We start from the raw sequence: 20,556 nt of genomic DNA on the forward strand, positions 1-20,556 counted from the left end.
ATTGCTCATTGGCTGTCCTTTGGCATTTTCTCTTTTGAAAATATGGCTTCAAAGTCTCATGTTTTGTGTGGTCCAACATGCCCAATTCAACAAGCACCCGTTTCAACTTCTGCGAATGACTCCGATTCATGTGGTCTGGTCGTCTGACTGCGGTCTTTTCCAGCACTCTTCGTTTATTCAGTGTGTCTGTTGTTAAAGTCCTCAGAGCCAAAGCAGTGGCTTCTGCCTCCTAATGGAAAACATTTCATTTGAACCAGTACGGTGCTTCTCAGAAATTGCCATGTTGAGCCGAAACCTCAATAAAAAAAAACTCAGGGAATATCCCGTGCAGTTGTATGATGATCCATGGTGCATTTAGAAGTGTGTAACATCTGTTGAGAGAGGTTATTTCATCATAAATAGTCAGAGTATAATTACAGAATTGTCTTTCACATTCAAAATCAAGATTCTTCAGTGCTTCTTTGCCTCACTTTAGGCTCAGAAATGAGGCTGCTATATTTGCTGTACCTTGAGTTATTTGTATGATTTTTGGAGATTAACAGCTTATCAAAACTCATTGGCACTTTCAGTCCTTACAATCCCACACATTTCTATATAGACTGTTCATATTCCAGTGTGAGGTCCAAACCAATGTGGGTGTTATAGTGGCCTTAAAGGGGGCACTCTTGAGCGTCCTTCTAAATAAACCTACAATGACAAATGAGACACCCTAAGGGCTCATGGATTTGATAGAGTGTTAAAGTAATATATGTACAAACGAGAAGAGAATTGCTTTCAATTGAATTCCAATTTGTTTTTATAATGCAATTAATGTTCTCTCCATCCATCCATAGTAAGATACTTTAAAAAAGTTAGTTTTTTTTTTTTTTTTTTTTTACAAATTTGTAAATGAGACAAGAAAATATCTCTACTTCAAAAAATCACGTTTAATCAGTGTGTTACCTTGTGTTTCTTTGTAATTGTTTGTGAAATGTACTAGCAATTTCTTAATGACAATTGTTTCTATGCCCCTTTTTTTTTTCTTCTGAAAAATGTATGGAAGAGTATATGAATGCTTAATAACTCTATCACATGTTACGCTGTTTCACAATGTCCTTTGGCTATAAACAAGCTTTTCCAGAATTTCCCCAACTCTTTCTTTTCTTTCTCTCTTCTTACAATCAGAAACAGAGGAAGTGCTTTCTTATAGGTCCATTGAGATTTGATCTGACGTCAGTCTTCATGCTTCCTCTTTATTGGAAATGCTATAGTTTATCCTTCCACTGCTTGACTAAGCGTTGAGACATGCACATTAATTCAGGATGGGCATAGATGAAGAGAATGGGAAAAATGACACATATAAGCACATGCTCACAAGATTATTCTCAATATATGCATCAGGAAGACAGAGACACAGCTGTTACCACACATACCACATCCGACAGCTCACACACATACGCACAGCGCTCAACCATAACATTAACACCCTCATTGGCTAAAAAACACGAGATTTGATATGTGTGATCTGAAGTCACCTCAAATGACATGCATGCAAACACATTTTGTGGCCGCAAAAGCCAGATACTCGGTACGCTGATACTTGTTCTTATAACTCCACACCTACATTTGACCTTAAGTGATGCAGTCAAGTTGTTCACACACAAACAAAGATGTGTTAGTTGTGATGTGAATTATCAGAATGATAATTTTAAGTTTTATACCTAATGAACACAATGGTGACATTTTACAATAAGGTCTCATTTGTTAACATTAGTTAATGCATTAGTTAACATGATCCAACAATGAGCAATACATTTTTACAGCGTTTATTAACCTTTGCGAATGTTAATAAAAATTTTCATATTCATGTTTGTTCATAGTGCATTAACTCATTTTAATAGATATAACTTTTGATTTTAAAAAATATGTTAGTAAATGCTGAGATTGACATTTAAATAATATTAATAAATGCTGTAAATGTATTGTTCGTTGTTGGATCATGTTAACAAATATAGTTATATATGGAAGACTTAGCTGTCCATATTTTTAGTAAATGTCACTGCAGGGTTAATGGACATTATTTAATATAATATTGATTTATTTAATAGTTATTTAGCAGTTTTTTAGATGAGATCTGTCCCCTTATTTTCTGTTATTGGATGACCTCATGGTATGTGGGCGACTGCAGCATGACCATATGTCAGCATCTTTCCTGGACCGTTGCCCCCTTTTTTCCGAATGCGCCATAGCCATTGGTGCGTGTGTGTGTGTGTGTGTGTTGTGTGTGTGTGTTGTGTTTGTCTTGAAGAAGAGAACAGGAAAACCCCCTCTTACGCACATGTGGTCGGACTCCTCACTGGTCCTGTCAAATACACTTTGCCTCATAATGACGGATATCAGACCCAAGACTTGTATGCAAATCACCTTTTCACTGAGGGCATAATACTGCGTAGAAATGAAAAATGAGAGGGGAGAAAGATGTGAATTAAATTCAAAGAACACATAAACAGTACACCATGGCCATACTTTCAAAAATGAATCAAGTTAACTGAACCTTAATGCAACTCTGGCCCTCAAGAGTTTAGCTTCAACCTTCAACGTTCGTTGTATTTTTATAACATAATTTGGTAACACTTTACAATAAGGTTTCATTTCATTTCACGTAAACTAACCATGAGCAACACATTTGTGTTTCACTTTATTTTAAGAAGTCTGTGTTACAGTGTAATTATTCATTTAAGTACTGTGTAATAATAATTAACTACATGTACATACTATAGGGTTAGGGTTGGGATTGGGGTTTGGTTTAGAGTTAGTTGCATGTAATTATGCATTATTTATAGTTATTACTATAGTAACTACATGTAACGTGTAACAAGGACACTGTAAAATAAAGTGTTACCCACATTTCGTACTTTATTTGTTAAAAATACAGCTGTTAATTTTTTTGTTCATGCACTTCAGAATGAAAATTTCCTGATAATTTACTCACCCCCATGTCATCCAAGATGTTCATGCATTGTATAAAAAATTCAGGTCTCCAATTGAAAATGTTCTAGTGAGCGATCACATCTAAATTTTTCAGTTGGCCAAATTGAATTTCTGTGAATTGATGCAATTTAATTCAATTAAAATTCAAGAAATTAAATTTGGCCTACTGAAAAATTTAGATGTGATCGCTCACTAGAAAATTTTCAATTGGAGACCTGATTTTTTTTACAGTGTGTCTTTCTTTCTTCAGTCAAAAAGAATTGAAGGTTTTTGAGGAAAACATTCCAGGATTTTTCTCCATATATAATGGCCTTCAATGGGGTACAACGGGTTGAAGGTCCAAATTCCAGTTTCAATGCAGCTTCAAAGAGCTCTACACAATCCCAGCTGAGGAATAAGTGTCTTATCTAGCGAAACGATCAGTCATTTTCTAAAAAACTATAAAAATGTATTTAGTTTTTAAGCACAAATGTTTGTCTTGCACTGCTCTGCGATGCACCACATATTGCGTAATCATGTTTGAAAGGTCACTCGCGTCAAATGGCCTTCACAAAAAAAGGTAAAACAACAATGTCGGACGATTTTGAAGTTGGAGAAGAAAAATTTAGTTTTTTGCCCTACCGTGGTAATGTGATTACATACCGGTAATACATGGAGCAGCACAAGACAAACATTTGTGATTAAAAAGTATATACATTTTTATATTGTTTAGAAAATGACTGATTGTTTTGCTAGATAAGACCCTTATTCCTCGGCTGGGATCGTGTAGAGCTTGTTGAAGCTGCATTGAAACTGGAATTTGGACCTTCAACCCATTGAAGTCCACTATATGGAGAAAAATCCTGGAATGTTTTCCTCGAAAACCTTAATTTCTTTCCGACTGAAGAAAGAAAGACATGAAAATCTTGGATGACGTGCGGGTGAGTAAATTATCAGGACATTTTAATTCTGAAGTGAACTACTGCTTTAACTAATGTAGAAACCTTATTGTAAAGTGTTACCTATAATTCAATAATTGTTTCGATAGGCAGTTTGTTTAAACTGATTTAAGTATTTGATGTAAATATTCGCTAAAGCTAAAACTGGTTAAAACTTTGGGCCATATCTAGGAACCAGACTGTCTTGGAGACTTGTGGGTGGTCTTTTGACATGGGTCAGTAAGCAACCACCTAGCGACCACCCAGAACACCCTAGCAACCAGATACCAATGCACTACAAACCACTTAGAACACCTCAGCAACCGCTTACCATTGGCCTGGCACCCACACGCACACCCTAGAATTATGGCAGCGTTTTTTCATGGGCAGGCACTATTCACATTTTCTTCAGAAATATAAAAATGTGGTTATACTTAGCTGCTCTCTTTTAGGTATAAAACTGCTCCTATAAGTTTTGTGAAGATGTAAATCCACTTTCCGGCTTTTTGACATTGCCTTGGTGTTGTAGTATGTAGGTACCCCTCCACACGCTCAAAAAAGAGAGAAAAAAGATCCACATCAAAGAGCTTTTTCTCCCGGTGTTCGGAGAGCAAATATGTGTGTGTGGCTTTGAGCATGTGGAGGTTAGAGAGAAGTGCCGTCATTCGACAGTGCCCTGCTAAAGTTCTGCTGCTGTGTTGTTCTGCAACTAGGAGACCCACCACAGCAAAGTCAGAGGCACACAAGGGTCCGTCTGTGTCCCAAAGCCACAGGGCACTGATTCACCAAACTCCCCTCTACTGTAAACACATCTATGCTTCAACCAGACCCACACACACAGCTCCCGCCTATATGCTTCATGCATTTCTGTGGTGTGCATGGAATGATGCGGGCCCATTTACGTACATCTTGACATTGATTCAAGCGCATGATAAAACGCGTTGGTTTATGATTTTGTATGTGTGTGTGTATATATATATATATATATATATATATATATATATATATATATATATATATATATATATATACATACATACATACATACATACATACATACATACATACATACATACATACATACATACATACAGTAAATGTGCTTTTTGTTTCTATTGTTGCTTTTGTAGTTTGAGGGGTTGGACAATATAGCGTTTTTAGTATTTTGCTGTTATTTCATATCCCATTATATACAAAATACTGTGAAAGTATAATTAAGAATGGAGGCATGCTTTCCAGTTTTAACTAAATGAACACATAGGAATATAAAAAATAAAAAAAAATTATTTAAACTGTATGCACTACTATAACAGCAACATTTACCAAAATACACTTCCGTTTGTAAGACTGCAAGACTTGTTTAATGTTTTTGAAAGAGCCAGTATAATACAGTAAAAATACAGTAAAAACTTTATCACATGATCCTCCAGAAATAATTCTAATATTCTGATTTGGTGCTCAAGTAACATTGTTTTATTATTATCAATGTTGAAAACAGTTGTGATAAATTTTTTCAGGATTCTTTGATGAATAGAAAGTTCAAAAGAACAGCATTTATATGTGATTATTTTCTATGCAGCATTATTTTATGCACATTTGCTGAATAAAGTATTCATTTCTTTCAAAAAAAAAAAAAAAAAAATCTACTGACCTTTTTGAATGGACGAGTAAGTTTTATTAAAACTTTTTGTACATTAAAATGCCATGCAGTTATGTGATTTAAAATAAATCCCAATATGAATCTTAAACAGAATAAAGGCCTTCTGAAGCGAAGCGATGCATTTGTGTAAAAAAAAAAGAATCTATATTTAAACCTTTATAAAGTAAAATATCTAGCTTCCACCAGAATGCCTTCCGTATAGTGCAAGTATAGTGTAAGTATAGTGCTTCTCGCAGTTCTACGTCTGACGACATTGCACACCAGTTACGTTGTTTTCCGATCTGGCGGAAGCTAGATGTTTTACTTTATAAAGTCTTAAATATGGATATTTTATCCGATTTTATTTGTCTGAAAGAAGAATGTCATATACTGTCATAGTAAATCATGGGCTAATTTCCATTTTTGGGTGAATTAACCCTTTAATCAAATGTACCTACTCTAATGACCGTTTGCTACTTAAGTTTGAATCAAAGATGCCAATGCTCTCTTGGAGAGTATTCTCTTGGAAACTGGTCTTTAGGAAACCTTTTTTAAAGATTTTCTTTTCAAATTTATATTGGCCTAGCCAGTTATATGAATATCAGAATATGTGTGTCTTAAAATGTGTCGTTTTTAGGCAAACATGCACTTTTGCAAGATAAAAAGAGTTTTTCACAGAAAAATGTGTTTGTTTATACAGCGAACCATGCAAAAGTAACCCTCTTTGTCTCCTCTCTATTGACATCAGAGCCAGAAATGATAAAAGGGGGGAGGGGATGAGAAAGCGAGAGAGATGCCAAACGGGGTAGTAAAATGAGGAAGCACAGAGCCAAGAGGCTATATCATCCCACCACAGCCAACTCTCAGACATGAGTGAGAGTGGCACCCAGAGAGAGGGCGACACTGAGGCAGGAGGGGGTGAGAGGAAGGGGCAGGCAGCCAAAGAGGCAGTATCACCTAGCCACAAGAACCGGGCCAATGAGAGGGAGAGAGCAGGGGGGGAAATCTCTCACAGCTAGCGCTCAGAAGAACCCACTCTCACTCTCTCATACAGTCCGGGAGTGTGTGTGTGTGTGTAAGCGTGTGTGTGTGCGAGCCCAGGATGAAGGATCGTCTGGCTGGCTGTGCTCGAGTGGCCGTGCAGCAGGATTTTCACGGTGCCCCCGTTTCTGTGTGTCTCTGTCCAGACGAGTCGTACCAGAAGCTGGCCGTGGAGACCATGGAGGAGCTGGACTGGTGTCTGGATCAGCTGGAAACCATCCAGACGTACCGCTCCGTCAGCGACATGGCCTCCAACAAGGTGAGAAGATGCAGCACGTCACTTTAAGAAGTCCTCTGGAATTTGAAACTCTTGCAAAGTAAAGACATTTTCTTTCTGGTAGTTTAAACCCTGTTTTTGCTTCTTTCAATGGCCGCTTTGTCAATGGGGCTATTGAGAGTCAGTCCTTGTGCCAGTTAGCTTGGGTTCAAAATTCAGGATGCTGTTTTTTAGCATTCCACACAACAACTTTGCCTCCATTTCAGGTTGTTTTGCTGTATTTGGATATGCAAAAAGATTTGAAAATGTAAGGTTTATTGTGATTATATTTAGTTGTGGTGCATCTACCAAGGTATTTCAAGGCTCTTTTATCCCAGCATTCTCACACATTGTCTGTATAAATGTGTTAGCAAGTCTTCCTAGCATATTAAACAGGTTTTAGCATGTCTTTCTTTTCCAACACGTTTTTCCACACCCTTATGTGTTGCTGTGATTTGATTGACAGCTTGTGGGACAATTTATATTAACAATGAGGATAATAAAGTTAAATGTTACGTTTTTATTAGAGATCTATTTTTTTTAGACTTGAATATTTCGTACAGTGTTTTACACTATATTCAAGTTTACTTTATATTCAAAGCATATGATAAAGAATATAATTCAATTTGAAACACAAATGATAAGCACAATCTCTGTAAGAGTTACTTGAATATGCATGTTTCAACTTGTATTGTTTGTCATTTGTTTTGTACTTTTAAACATCGTATGTTAATTGTTTTCAAACCGCTGTCACTGTCAGCTCATATGATACTCTGCATAGCTCCACAGTGTGTGTGTGTGTGTGTGTGTGTGTGTGTGTGTGTGTGTGTGTGTGTGTGTGTGTGTGTGTGTGTGTGTGTGTGTGTGTGTGTGTGTGTGTGTGTGTGTGTGTGTGTGTGTGTGTGTGTGTGTGTGTGTGTGTGTGTGTGTGTGTGTGTGTGTGTGTGTGTGTGTGTGTGTCCTGCAGCTGTGACTTAGGTTTCCTGTCTCCTTCCTATGCTCTAGCTGGGTCCAGACTACAATGGGAGTGAGTGCTGTATAGCAGGGCAAGGCTACTCTCCCTGTTTGTTTCTCCTTCTGCTGACGTCAAACAGGCATACACTGCAACACAGGGACTTTTACTGCAGACAATAGGGATGAATACACACTTACTCCTGCACACACTCTCAGAGGCTCAGTCATACAGATATACGTACAGGGAATGGATAGTTTTTGGAATGACCCAGAATTCACAATGCAAATAAAATCATCAGTATTTTTGGCCTGTTTTCCAGTAAAAGTATCTAAACATCCTTAAAACAATTTACTTGTAATGCAAATTTAAATTATGATTCGATTTAAGAGAATGTCTTTAATTTTTTTTTTTTACTCTGCTTATTTTATTTATTTTTACATAGACTTACATAGATTTATGCTTATACAAGAAAAATATTACTAATTGGGTAAGAATATAAAGTGTAATAAATTACAAGAAAATGTATTAGACTTTCTCTTTAATATCTCACATAAATTTGCATCTAAAGTTAATTTATCATTCTAAGGATGTATGTATAATTTTACTGGAAAACGACAAAAATACAGATTATTTTTTGCAGTGCATGCAGATGGACACAGATATCGCCACAACGTATAGGAAAGAAAAGAGGACCATCACAAAGCCTGTGACTGTTATCATGATAGGCTTAAGATCTGCTCATTTTCTGTGAGCTTCTGTTTGAGTTTGTGGAAATAACATAAAGATAGCCATCAGAGTTTTACAGAGAGGACGTCCAGGACGTCCAGAATCAGGATATCTGACCTTTTGCTGCCCCTTTGAACCTCTGCGCCATCTGATGTGCATTAAACTTTAGCTGCGTGTGCTTGTGTGTGCATATAAAATCTACATTATTCTAGGAGGGGAAACACGGTTTATAATACATGACCATTTTTGTTTTTGGACTAATTTGATAGTTCAATCAAATGGTCATTATTTCTTTATTATATAATATCATTCATTATATCGTTGTTACCTAATCCGTCTCAGAGGGACATTTTAAAACTTTGTTGTTGCTCTTTACCATTTAGTTTTTCTCATAAAGTTTCTATGGAGAAATTAAAATAGAAAGAATGAGACGTGTTTCAATAGGACTAAAGAGCTATAACATTTATATGAATAGATTTTTTTTATTGATATTAAATCTTAATCTAATATAATAAGAATAACAGTATTAATATAATAAACATATTAGTAAACATAGTATAAAATCATACACATATTATTATATTACATTAAATCTTTTAGATTTTTATTTTATTGCAGACTTGGAATTTCTTTTAAACATTTTAAGATATCACCTAAAAGTCTAGAGGAGACATGTGAAATGAATTTCTCAGGTGAAAAGGCAGAATGCTTAAATATTAAAGCAGGGTACTTAAAAGTTTTGAGTTCCTCCCTATTCAATCTCATTGCTGTCTAGAAGCAATTGAGAAAATATAATTTATGATTTTCCTTTGGATGCAGCATATAACATTTTAAATCGACCATTTTTGTGATTTGTTAGTCAGGATTTCCCGCAGATCTGCATGTCCGTGGCAGTATGTTTTCTCTGATGACTTAAAGAGATCATATCATTATGCTTGATCTGATTCCAGAGCACACTAGTATTTACCCTATAAACTATGTTGCAATGGGGTTAGAGTTCCAGTGGATGTGTGCGCGCGTGTGTGTGTCAGAAGGAGGCGGTCCCATGCTGAGAGGGGGAGTGTGTATACAGTAACACACTCACACACACTGAAGAATAGTCTGCGCTCACTGCTCAAAATTAGTTAGTAACGCTATTGCGCCTGTCAAGCATCGAACCTCAAGACTCAAGACAGGGTGACACACACTCACGGCAAGCAGGACTTAGAAAACTTTATTCACTTAAAATGGGAGCTTGCTACTTTGAGAAAAAAGAACAGAAAAAGACCGGAAAGGTTAACTGTTTTGAAAAGGTGAGCCTTTTTATGCTTTTACAAGTTATAGTGTGCTGTTCATTTTGGTTGGATGCTACTTGGTGGACTTTTCAAGGACATAACTGTTGCTTAAAGTAGCTTTCTCAACTTTTCGGAGCTTTATAGAGGAAAAGTGAATGCTTGGACAGTTTCGTTTTTTTGCACAGTGCTTTCTTGTATTGAAAAGTTGCATATGGGACAGTGTGGATGAAATAGTGTGGACATGGTCTTTTAGAGAGGATGTGTTTTACACTCACATATCTATAATCTAAGCCGGTTGGAGCCTTGTAATATTGAACTAATGCTCTCAAGTCAAACTACTGTTCCTGCATAATTACTTTTTTTGTGGACTGAGAGTGCCAGTATCAGTTGTATGAGAATTGTTAAAATAGTTGTAGCGTAAATGTTGCTGTCTTTTTCTGATCATCTCAAACCTTAGAAACAAATTCTGTAAATTTTAAAGTTTCCAGTTCCTTTCTAATTTTAAGCAATTAGGGTCCTTCTTCATTGTGTGGAGACTAAATCAGCTAAAAGTGTTTTAATTTGTCATTTAATAGCTAATTTATTTATCTACTCTGTTGATTTTACGAATGTTGCCTTTACGCATACAACGCAAATCTTGATTTTACACATACACACATCCATGCACACATTGAGAAGTTTAGAGGAAGTGAAACATCAGGCTTGTATCCTCAGGCAGTTAGTTAGCACACAACGAGTTTCTTCAGAAGCTGTTATGTCATTATTGATTTTATTGTTCTAATATACCAGAGAACTCATTTGTCATCTTGATGTGCGTCATAGTCTTTCAAAGTCGTCTTCCAGCAATCATCATATATCAACGGCTGTTAAGAATTTGCCGATTTTGCAATTATGTGCTTCTCAAATGACATCATTCAGTGCAAGAAAACTCCCACAATTTCTGACCAAGAAACAGATGGGGGTTTTCCCCACTAGATGATGTACACAAGACATTTACATAGCTGTAATTAAAAAACATTAGTGTATTGTATAATGTGTACATATAGTGTCATTTACATGCTAGTTTGAGTATAGAGAAATATATGGTAAGAAAAAGCAGATCTCAATTGACAGAGGACAACTGAAAAGTGAAATGTATTTTTATGATTGATTGACTCGCCTGTCTGTCCTACATCAAACACATTGATACATCAGACAAGGTCATGATGAGAGTACAAATTGATTGAACATGCCGCCGGCGAACAGTGTTAGGTGAGACAACAATCTATCTCACTTGGCATCTATGGGTTTATACTGCCCACTAGTGGAGAAAATTAAATTGCATCAAACTGCTAAATATCCAAAAAAATGCACAAATGAAGTCTTACCAGCTAGTTTTATTATGATAATCTTTGCTGACGATGGGTAGTTGACAGGAAATACATTTTGTAAGTTGGCATGTGCTGTGGTTTCACATACTATACTCCACAGCTGTTTAAAACAGCATTTAGCTTATTATTTTTTTAATTATCATGTAGCTTTTATTAATGTTATTGTTAACGGAGATACTCAAGGGAATGTTGAGAGTATATTTCTATTAAAAACATCACCTTGTAGGATTATTTAAATGAACTAGTGTAGGCAAAAAGGTGATTAAATGGTTAAAAAAAGGGAGTAAATATACAATCATATAAATTTTAACTTTCAGTCTTGATGTTCAATATGCCTCTAAATGCATTACACTGGGAATCCTAGCTGTTTCTTAATGGTCTTTAAAAAAAATCACCCTTAACTCTTCTCAGAGCAGAAGTCGGCACACATCCGCCCTCCTACATCCATGTTTCTCACAGGGCTTAGAAAGAGCCACTCACATGGATTTATTGATAAGGATGATAAGAAGAAATGTGAACCGCAGAAGGCATGGTCTTTGATATGTCAGAGTTGTTTACAGACATCTCACGCACTGCTGAGGAACCCCCACTGCAGCATAATGCAGAGATTCTCCTCTATTTTCCATCTCCCCCCCTCTCTTTCCCATTCTCCCTCCCACTCTTTTTTTCTCATGAAGGCGCATAAACACAGACACACACACGTGTCACATGGATAATCCAAAAGCATAGCATGAATCCTTTTAGCTCCTCAAATGTCTGTATTAATGGGCCGAAAAAGTCTCTGCTGCAAATATATATATATATATATATATATATATATATATATATATATATATATATATATATATATATATATATATATATATATATATATATATATATATATATATATATATATATATATATATTTATTTCGAAGTTGTAAATAAAGCAAAGAAAAATCTGTTTCTTTGAAATTATGTGTTAGAAATTGTATTTTACATGTAATTTTGCATCTACGTTCTGTTGGTTGTGAAATGCACCATTGTATCCGTCGTGTGATGGAAAGACTTGGTCTGGACTGCTGGCTTTAGTGGTTTTGGCCACTTTTACGATTGTCCATTTGGGAAGCCATTGGGCTGACCAGCTCAATGACCCGAATACCATCCGAATCCAACAAATTAGCTTATATATATATATATATATATATATATATATATATATATATATATATATATATATATATATATAATCATATTCACTGAGGGTTTTCCCTGTTAATGGACTTTGCTCATTTTGGCTGTGTCAAGGACGGCTCATCGATTTTGTCCGTCTGCCCTCCTCCCTGTTCTAAAGATTCGGGGGTTGATTTGGCAGATGTTATTGAGACGCAGTGGTGTCCTCGTGATTACTGGGCAGCCATCTTTGGGAGGGAGGGAGGGAGGGAGGGAGGGAAGCCTCAGCGGCAGCGCATGTCACATGACACTGTTGCCATGGCGTTGGGATGTTGGTGTAATTGGTGTTCGGATGTAGACGGGGAGGCATAGAGAGTCGTGGGGGGGGGGGGGGGGGGTGTTGGGTGTTGATGTCACCGAAAAAAGACAAAGAGAGGCAATTAACCAAGTACCCTCTCCCACCATACCCTACAGTCAAAATAGCACAGGGCTCCATATGAAGCCTTGTGCATTATGGGAATGCAATAAATAAGAGTGACTGAGCCTGAAAGAACCTAGACTTATCTAAAGCGCCCACCTTCGCTTTGCAGTATTAAATGTTGTACTCGATTAGGAATCCCTTGAAGACAAAAGTCTTAAACTCCCTTTCTTTCTGCGTCTTTTTCCTCTCGCGATTTCCCCACATAACAAAGCGGGACTCCCCCCTTTCTCTGCCATCTCTATGTCAAATCACATGTGCCTATGGAGCGTGTTGCTGGGGCTGACAGACTCGAGATCGGGGGAGAGATGCGAGAGGGAGGGGGCGAGAGAGAAAGACCGAGCGAGATGATGAAAGCGCGTGAGCGTACTGCTGCAGCAGAGCGGCACTAATCCAGCAGAGGAAGACCCCCCTCCAGCCAGATGAGCATCCCAGCGTTTTTTTTCCCCTCATCTCTCCCTCCCTCTGCTCCACTGCTCCTTCATCTCCTCCATAATTCATTGGCACTTTCAGACCCTCTGCTTCGCTTCCAGCTCCGGCCGTCGCTCTGTGGATCAGGACGGGTGTTCCCATCCTCTGTTGGCCCCCGCTCGTATCCTCAGCCATGGAGAGTCAATGCTGGAGCGATTCGGCCGAGAGCTGCCATGAAGATTGCTCGTGTCTGCTCCTCAGCTACTAATCCATACCAAGCAGAGTAGGAGAGGAGAGAAGAGGGGATTTTTCGCTTTTCCCAACCAGAAGAATCCCTTTCGTCTGCCTCTCTCTGGCTCTTTTCCTTTGTGGTATAGGAGTGCGCTGTTGTGGATTTCGGGAGATTAAATACGATCCAAAATGCCTGAGGCCAATTACCTTCTCTCTGTATCCTGGGGTTACATTAAGGTGTGTATGGTGGCTACTGAGCTGTTTTTTGGTTTGCTAATGGAGGTCGGTTTTGGTTTGGTGTTTGTTGGTGGTCTATGGAGACACTGAGGAGGAAAACCTACAGCAAGTCTCGCTGTGTGGCATCCTGTGCTGGAATGTCTAGATCCGAGCTCTTTCGGGCTCTTCTTTTCACATGAATCTGTTGTATTTTGGCTATGTTGATGTGGATGTCAAAAAGCACAGCTAAATAGGTCGTTTTTGTGATTTTTGTACTGATGAAGCTTAAAAAACGAAGATGTGGCGCAGGATATGGCTGCCGTTTTTTGACTTATTTAATTATATACGCATTTGTTTATTTATTTATTTCAAACATTGCGTCTTTTTGGAACCACATTATTGTTTTTGGTACATACTGTATATCCGTACATCAAATGTGGAAAAAAATGCTAAAGAAAAATATTACTTTGAACTTTGGCAAACAGTTTGAAAATTGCAATTTACAAATGAAATCTCAACCAGTCTCTACCTTGTCTTTTTTTACTGCATTTACTTTCTTCTGTCTTCGTGCATTTTTATTTTTATGCTTGCTATTAGAGATTTGTAAAAAAAAATATAAGAGAAATGAAGGCACTGCGTAAATATTTTAAAAGGAGATATTAATATGTCAGTATATTAGTTAAGACATTTAATACAATATTTTTATATATATTATTTATTTGGTAAGATTTTATATTGTGTACCCTGTCACCCATTGCGGTATTGTACTGCATGTAAATGCATGTCTGTATAAAAGAATGTTAAATATTACATTTTTCAGGACTTTGGAGAAAGGAAGCCCTACTGAAGTCTCAATGCAGAACCTTTTGAGGTTTTTTTTTTTTTACTAATTATTCTCCTTCTCTGTCTTTTCCAGTTCAAGAGAATGTTGAACAGGGAGCTGACGCACCTCTCTGAGATGAGCAGATCTGGCAATCAGGTGTCGGAGTTCATCTCCAACACCTTCCTAGGTAATCACACATATATTCACTCTTGCAATATTACACCCGCAGTCAGCGCAAAACATTGGCTATATACAGTATACGCCATTGTGGATTGAATTTGGGCTGCGTCATTTCCAGAGCTGAACTGCAGTTTAGACTCAATGAAAGAAAACAGAAAAGCTAAAAGCTATGAAAAAGTGAGTGGTTTGATTAGTGAATTATTTGAGAAAACTATATTACATGAAAAGAGGCTCATTTTGTTTGTGGAATGCCATGAGATGGCATCAGACTTTCGTTTCTGCATGAGGAGAGAGATCCCCAATGCAGCAGTTGGAAAAGAGGAAGGGGAGGGTGGAAAGGAAAGAAGAATTAGAGGAGGGAGGTAGAGATAGAGGGGGATGGGATCCTGCTGTAAAGCAATGCTGATAGTGGAACCCCCAGCACGGAACATCCAGGCAAGAGAACCTGTGACTCATCCAGCTCCTGTGTTCTCATCGAGACAGCATCATACGAACACACGCACACAATTCGTCCCATCACGCAAGATCTTGACTCTTTGAGATCCGTTATCACTTCAAAAATTATTTCTTAATCTGTATTTTTGTCTTTTTTACTAGATACATTTTTAAAACAAGAAAACTTTACTTGAAACAAAATTTTGTAACATTATAAAACATAATAAGTTATACTAATTTTATATTTATCTGCGTATGTAAATAGTTTTTCTTTGTATAAATTTAACTTGTATGTATAAAACGAAATATTTTATGGTGAGAAAAGGATGTTTTTAATGATTAAAAAAAGACAAATATATTGATTCAAGAAAAAATATTTTTGCAGTGTAAAAATGATTGAGATTTCTGCAAAACATATTGGCGTACATTCTGATAGTGTACAACTTTGTGGCCGGATTATTCGGGACTAAAAGTGGTTTTATATTCCTGGGATTAAATGTTAGCTGTGAAACATCTGTGTGCTGTGTCACGTGACCGATCTCTTTATGCCTCTGCGATTTCGCTATCTGCATCAAAACGTGCGAGTTTAGCAGAGATAGTGAGATTAAATCTGACCCAAACACGTCTCTGCTTTTTCTTTCTCGCTTTTTCTCGAATCTTGGATCTGTGCACACAGCTTGCACATGTGGCTTGCCTTTGGTTATTTGGGGGGGGGGGGTTTATATGAGAAGGAGACATGCGACAGTGTATCCTCAAAGGGGGGAGACAGAGGGGCGAGAGGAAAAAAGAGCTATGATGGATGTTTGTGAGAAAACAAGCAAATTGGCTATAATGAGCGCTGTGAATGCACCGCAAGATCAGATCGGAGGCATTTTCTCTTGATCAGGCATCTTTACCACAAGAGGAGGAGAAAAAAACGGAAAGAGGCTTTCGAGATGAAAGAGAAACTAGTGCTTCCTTATCTCCGTCATTTTCCGTTCCGTCATCGTAATAGGACGCCTCGCATTTCTTCACTCAGGATATAAGTCAGAATGACTGTGGTGCTGATTACGGCACGGGTTCATGTTTAACAGAGACATATGAGGGAAGAGGATAATGACTAATGAATTAACCAACCCTCATATTTCACCTCCTCTCATTTCCCATAAAGCCAGCGGCTGTTACTAGGTGTTATCGCAGTCTTTCAGCGGCATGCCAGAGCTTTATAACAAGAGAGAACAGCGTTATCTGCTGTAACCGAGAAAATGGAAATAAGAATACTGTCCACTCAGGGCCTGTGGCTCCTTGGGAAGGATTTGGATTAGCATTTCCACATGAGAAGTTTTATGGCATTATCAACTGCATTTTTGCCCTCGAGATACGCCCTTCTTGTGCCGCCATTGTTTGTCAATTGATATCTCCTGAGGGTTGACCTTTGGAGATGCCATTTGAGGCAGCCACGGGCTCCCCTGCAGTTTGTTGACATGTCTGTCACAGTGAAAATGGAGAGTGGAACTGGAGGAGAAGGAAAGGAGGGGCAAGCCCCGCTTGAATAGCTCAGTGGCAAAGTCACTCTGAATTGGGTGTCTGTTCTGCCTTTCGAGGGCAGCGAATCCTGAGAAGCACATGCACGGAGTGCAGATGTGAGCTATTCAGCGTTGGCCCTGCATCTGGGCCAAAGACGTCTGCTTGCGTCACTCAGGGAAACATGATACATGGCCACCGGTTTTCCAACAATGGGCTTTTGTGCGGACATGTATGCGTCTCGTCTGTGTGAAAACTACAATGAAGAGTTTGAGTAATCTGGAATGTGATCTGCCAACATCTGACACACTTGTGCATGATCTGTTTAGAGAGCATTAGGGACTATCTTGGTTTCATGGTGACAAGTTAGCAAACAGTCATTTTCTATTGAAAACATCCAAAATAGTTCTAATCATTTGGTTCTTGCTGTTCCTTACAGACAAACAGAATGATGTGGAGATTCCCTCGCCAACACCAAAAGCCCGCGAGAAGAAGAAAAAACAGCAGCTGATGACTCAGATCAGTGGAGTGAAGAAAGTGTCCCACGGGCCCATCCTCAACTGCAGCATCGCTCGCTTCGGCGTCAAAACCGACAAAGAGGATTTACTGTCAAAGGTAAGGAGAAGACTTATACTTGCTCTTTAGTGAGTTTGATTATAAAAAATAATGTTGATCTCATTCCCTTGCCTCTTCCCTTTCCAGGAATTAGATGACCTGAACAAATGGGGCCTGAACATCTTCACCGTTTCAGAGTTTTCGAACAACCGGCCTCTAACTTGCATTATGTATGCCATCTTCCAGGTCAGTTCTACCTCCAGCCTATGACTTCCCACATTTTGCAACAAAAGTAATAATTTCCAGAATTGTAATAATATTGCTTCTCTCTGTAACAGGAACGAGACTTGCTTAAGACGTTCAAGATCCCAGTAGATACTTTTGTGACGTATATGATGACCCTTGAGGATCACTACCACCAAGATGTGGCCTATCATAACAGCCTTCACGCTGCTGATGTGGCCCAGTCAACTCACATTCTGCTGTCCACACCTGCCCTAGATGTAAGAACGCTTTTTCTTTAGGCATTTAAAAAAAAATTCCTCAAAGGATGGTTTATCTCACCATTTTCAATATGTCCTTAATAGGCTGTCTTCACCGATCTTGAGATCCTGGCAGCCATTTTTGCGGCGGCCATCCATGATGTGGATCACCCTGGTGTTTCAAACCAGTTCCTCATCAATACAAGTGAGTGTTCTTAACTCTCACCCTACTACTAGTGTAAATTTCTTGGGGACACATGGATTAATTGAGCATTTGCTCATTTCTTACAGACTCTGAGTTGGCTCTCATGTATAATGACGAGTCGGTTTTGGAGAACCACCACTTAGCCGTTGGCTTCAAACTTCTGCAGGAGGACAACTGTGACATTTTCCAAAACCTCACTAAGAAACAACGGCAGTCCTTCCGAAAGATGGTCATCGACATGGTGAGGTTTTACCTTCCGTCTTTCCATCCTTCCTTCCTTCCTTCCTTCCTTCCTTCCTTCCTTCCTTCCTTCCTTCCTTCCTTCCTTCCTTCCTTCCAGGTCATAAGCTTTGATTTACACTGCAATGAATGCTATGCTAACGCTTATTGTTAAATGTTTCCTCTTAACAGGTACTGGCCACGGACATGTCTAAGCACATGAGCTTACTGGCCGATCTGAAGACCATGGTAGAGACGAAGAAAGTGACAAGCTCAGGAGTTTTACTTCTGGACAACTACACAGACAGGATACAGGTACAGGTCTTCCTGTTCTCAATCCTACTAATCCGACAAACAGTCATTAGGAAAACCAATGATTTCATGATCTCCAGCTAAGATGATTCTGTTAGAGGAACATGATGAATTACAATTGGCTGAAATTGTGATTTTACTTCAGGTTTTGCGAAACATGGTTCACTGCGCCGATCTGAGCAATCCCACCAAGTCTCTAGAGCTGTACCGCCAGTGGACTGACCGCATCATGGATGAGTTCTTTCACCAGGGCGATCGAGAGAGGGAGCGTGGCATGGAGATCAGTCCAATGTGTGACAAACACACCGCCTCTGTGGAGAAATCACAGGTTAGTTACTGTCTGAGATGTAGCCATCTGATGGAGGATACCCTAGAATACGCTATACATAGTACCCTACGACATCTAATGTGATTTTTCTCTCTTCAGGTGGGTTTCATTGACTACATCGTCCACCCGCTGTGGGAAACCTGGGCTGACTTGGTCCATCCGGATGCCCAGGATATCCTGGACACGCTGGAGGATAATCGGAACTGGTACCAGAGCATGATCCCCCTGAGCCCTTCCCCGCCCTTCTACCAGGCCGACAAAGAAGGCAACGGCGGGGGTCCTGGGCCTGACAAGTTCCAGTTCGAACTCACGCTAGAGGAGGAGGACTCAGAAGGCACGGAAAAAGACGAACAGAGCCAGGGAGACGAGGAAGATGAGGCGGAAGAAGAAGAAGACGACAGAGGGGAAGAAATGGAATCCACTACACACATCCAGATAGTTACCGAAGACGCCTCACCGGTGGACACATAGGACTCAGCTTCCCTTAATAGGTGGTAGCTGTTTTTTTCCCATGCGAGAGGAGCAATCTTGCAGTTGATGCTTTTTAAAAAGCCCACATGGGGTGCTTTTTTAGGCCCCGTGGGAGGAGGATGTCTTGCCCTCCTTGCACTTACGTTTGGAGACAGTTTGTAGGAGCTCTCAGGAAATAAATGCTGCAGACATTTTGGACCTGAACGATTGACAGGCGACTTTGATAAACATGAAGGATTGGGGCCAACGTGGACAGTTTGTTAGTTTGCTTACCAGCCGGTAAGGAGTAGACACTACTGAGAGGATTTCTCTTTTTTTTGTACCAACAAACTTTTTGTAAAGCTATGGGTGTGTGATGAGGTCAAACACGAACTACTGAAGAACAAGTATTTGTAAAGAGAGAAACTGTTTACTTTTCTGTACCATTTGTCTAAAGACTGTGTGCCTTTTTACTATTGTCTTTTTAATAGTCTTTTATTTATTGAACACATTTTAGTATAACTGTACGTTGAAATGTTTTCGTTTTGTAAAGCAAACCAGACCGAACATGCAGAATTGTTTTATATCTACGCTGGAGAGAGATCTTAGTGTCTTCCTTTGTTTGGCAATATAACTTAATAATCCAAACATCTGACAAATGATCAGTAAACTAAGAAATTATGAAAGAGGCACTTTCTGTTTATTCTTTCTACATTTGTGTCAGACTTCTTAACTATGAGCACAAACTGTTTATTTGGAACCATACACCATCCCATCCACATTAGGATAAGAAATCTTGTTGCACAAAAAAAACTTTAAACTCCCTTGAGTATGAAGACCCCGTTTACTAAATACAAAATACAAGCACCCCAAAAAAATCGAATCACAAGGGGTCTCATAATGTACTAAAATCACAGGGAAGCCAAAGCTATATTCACTTAATTCACGTTAATTTGCTTTCAAATAATCATAAATGTCTTCCTTACGGCAGCCATTTTCCACCCTTCCCATCATACCTCAGAAACAGAATAAAAGCAGGCTAAACTAGCCTTTGTAGCTTTTTTACACCTTTTGATATAGAACTTTTCCTCATTTGTCTTCTAAACAAAACATATTCCTTTCTCCGATTGGCTCACTTTAAAGATGGATTTAAAAAAAATTATGTAAACTGATTTCCTTCCCCATCTCGTAGAACTCCAAGATATGATTTAAAAAAAAAAATTCAACATGCCAGTTTGGTAAAGAATATATTGACATTAGCATTGTCGTCTCATACATTTTTCACCGTTAATATTTAAGTTTGTGTGTAGTTCATGCTTTGAGGTACTTTAACTACCTTATGCTCTAAGTCTCAACAATGGAAACAGTTAATGGCCAAAGTAGCATGCAAAAGTATGTTTGTGCGCACATATGTACGTGTCTACAC

At 38.6% G+C, this 20,556-nt stretch overlaps 1 protein-coding gene across 6 annotated transcripts in view; it reads left to right on the top strand.

Moving 5' to 3' along the window:
- pde4ba (phosphodiesterase 4B, cAMP-specific a) overlaps positions 1-20,340 on the top strand; it is a 200,900-nt gene extending 180,560 nt beyond the window's left edge. For 5 of the 6 annotated variants that reach the window (XM_079840808.1, XM_079840809.1, XM_079840810.1 and 2 more), the window contains 10 exons: positions 6,714-6,826; positions 14,555-14,648; positions 17,019-17,194; positions 17,282-17,380; positions 17,473-17,637; positions 17,722-17,821; positions 17,908-18,062; positions 18,233-18,355; positions 18,498-18,680; positions 18,780-20,340. In XM_079840808.1, the coding sequence (XP_079696934.1) occupies positions 6,714-6,826; positions 14,555-14,648; positions 17,019-17,194; positions 17,282-17,380; positions 17,473-17,637; positions 17,722-17,821; positions 17,908-18,062; positions 18,233-18,355; positions 18,498-18,680; positions 18,780-19,151 (1,580 nt within the window). In that variant the 3' untranslated portion in view covers positions 19,152-20,340. Of the gene's footprint in view, positions 1-6,713; positions 6,827-9,586; positions 9,797-14,554; positions 14,649-17,018; positions 17,195-17,281; positions 17,381-17,472; positions 17,638-17,721; positions 17,822-17,907; positions 18,063-18,232; positions 18,356-18,497; positions 18,681-18,779 lie in introns of those variants that run through there. The other variant, XM_079840813.1, reaches the window with a different exon arrangement.
- The last annotated feature ends 216 nt before the right edge of the window (positions 20,341-20,556 follow it).

This window comes from Gobio gobio (assembly GCF_949357685.1).
Source record: "Gobio gobio genome assembly, chromosome: 17".
NCBI lineage: Eukaryota > Metazoa > Chordata > Actinopteri > Cypriniformes > Gobionidae > Gobio > Gobio gobio.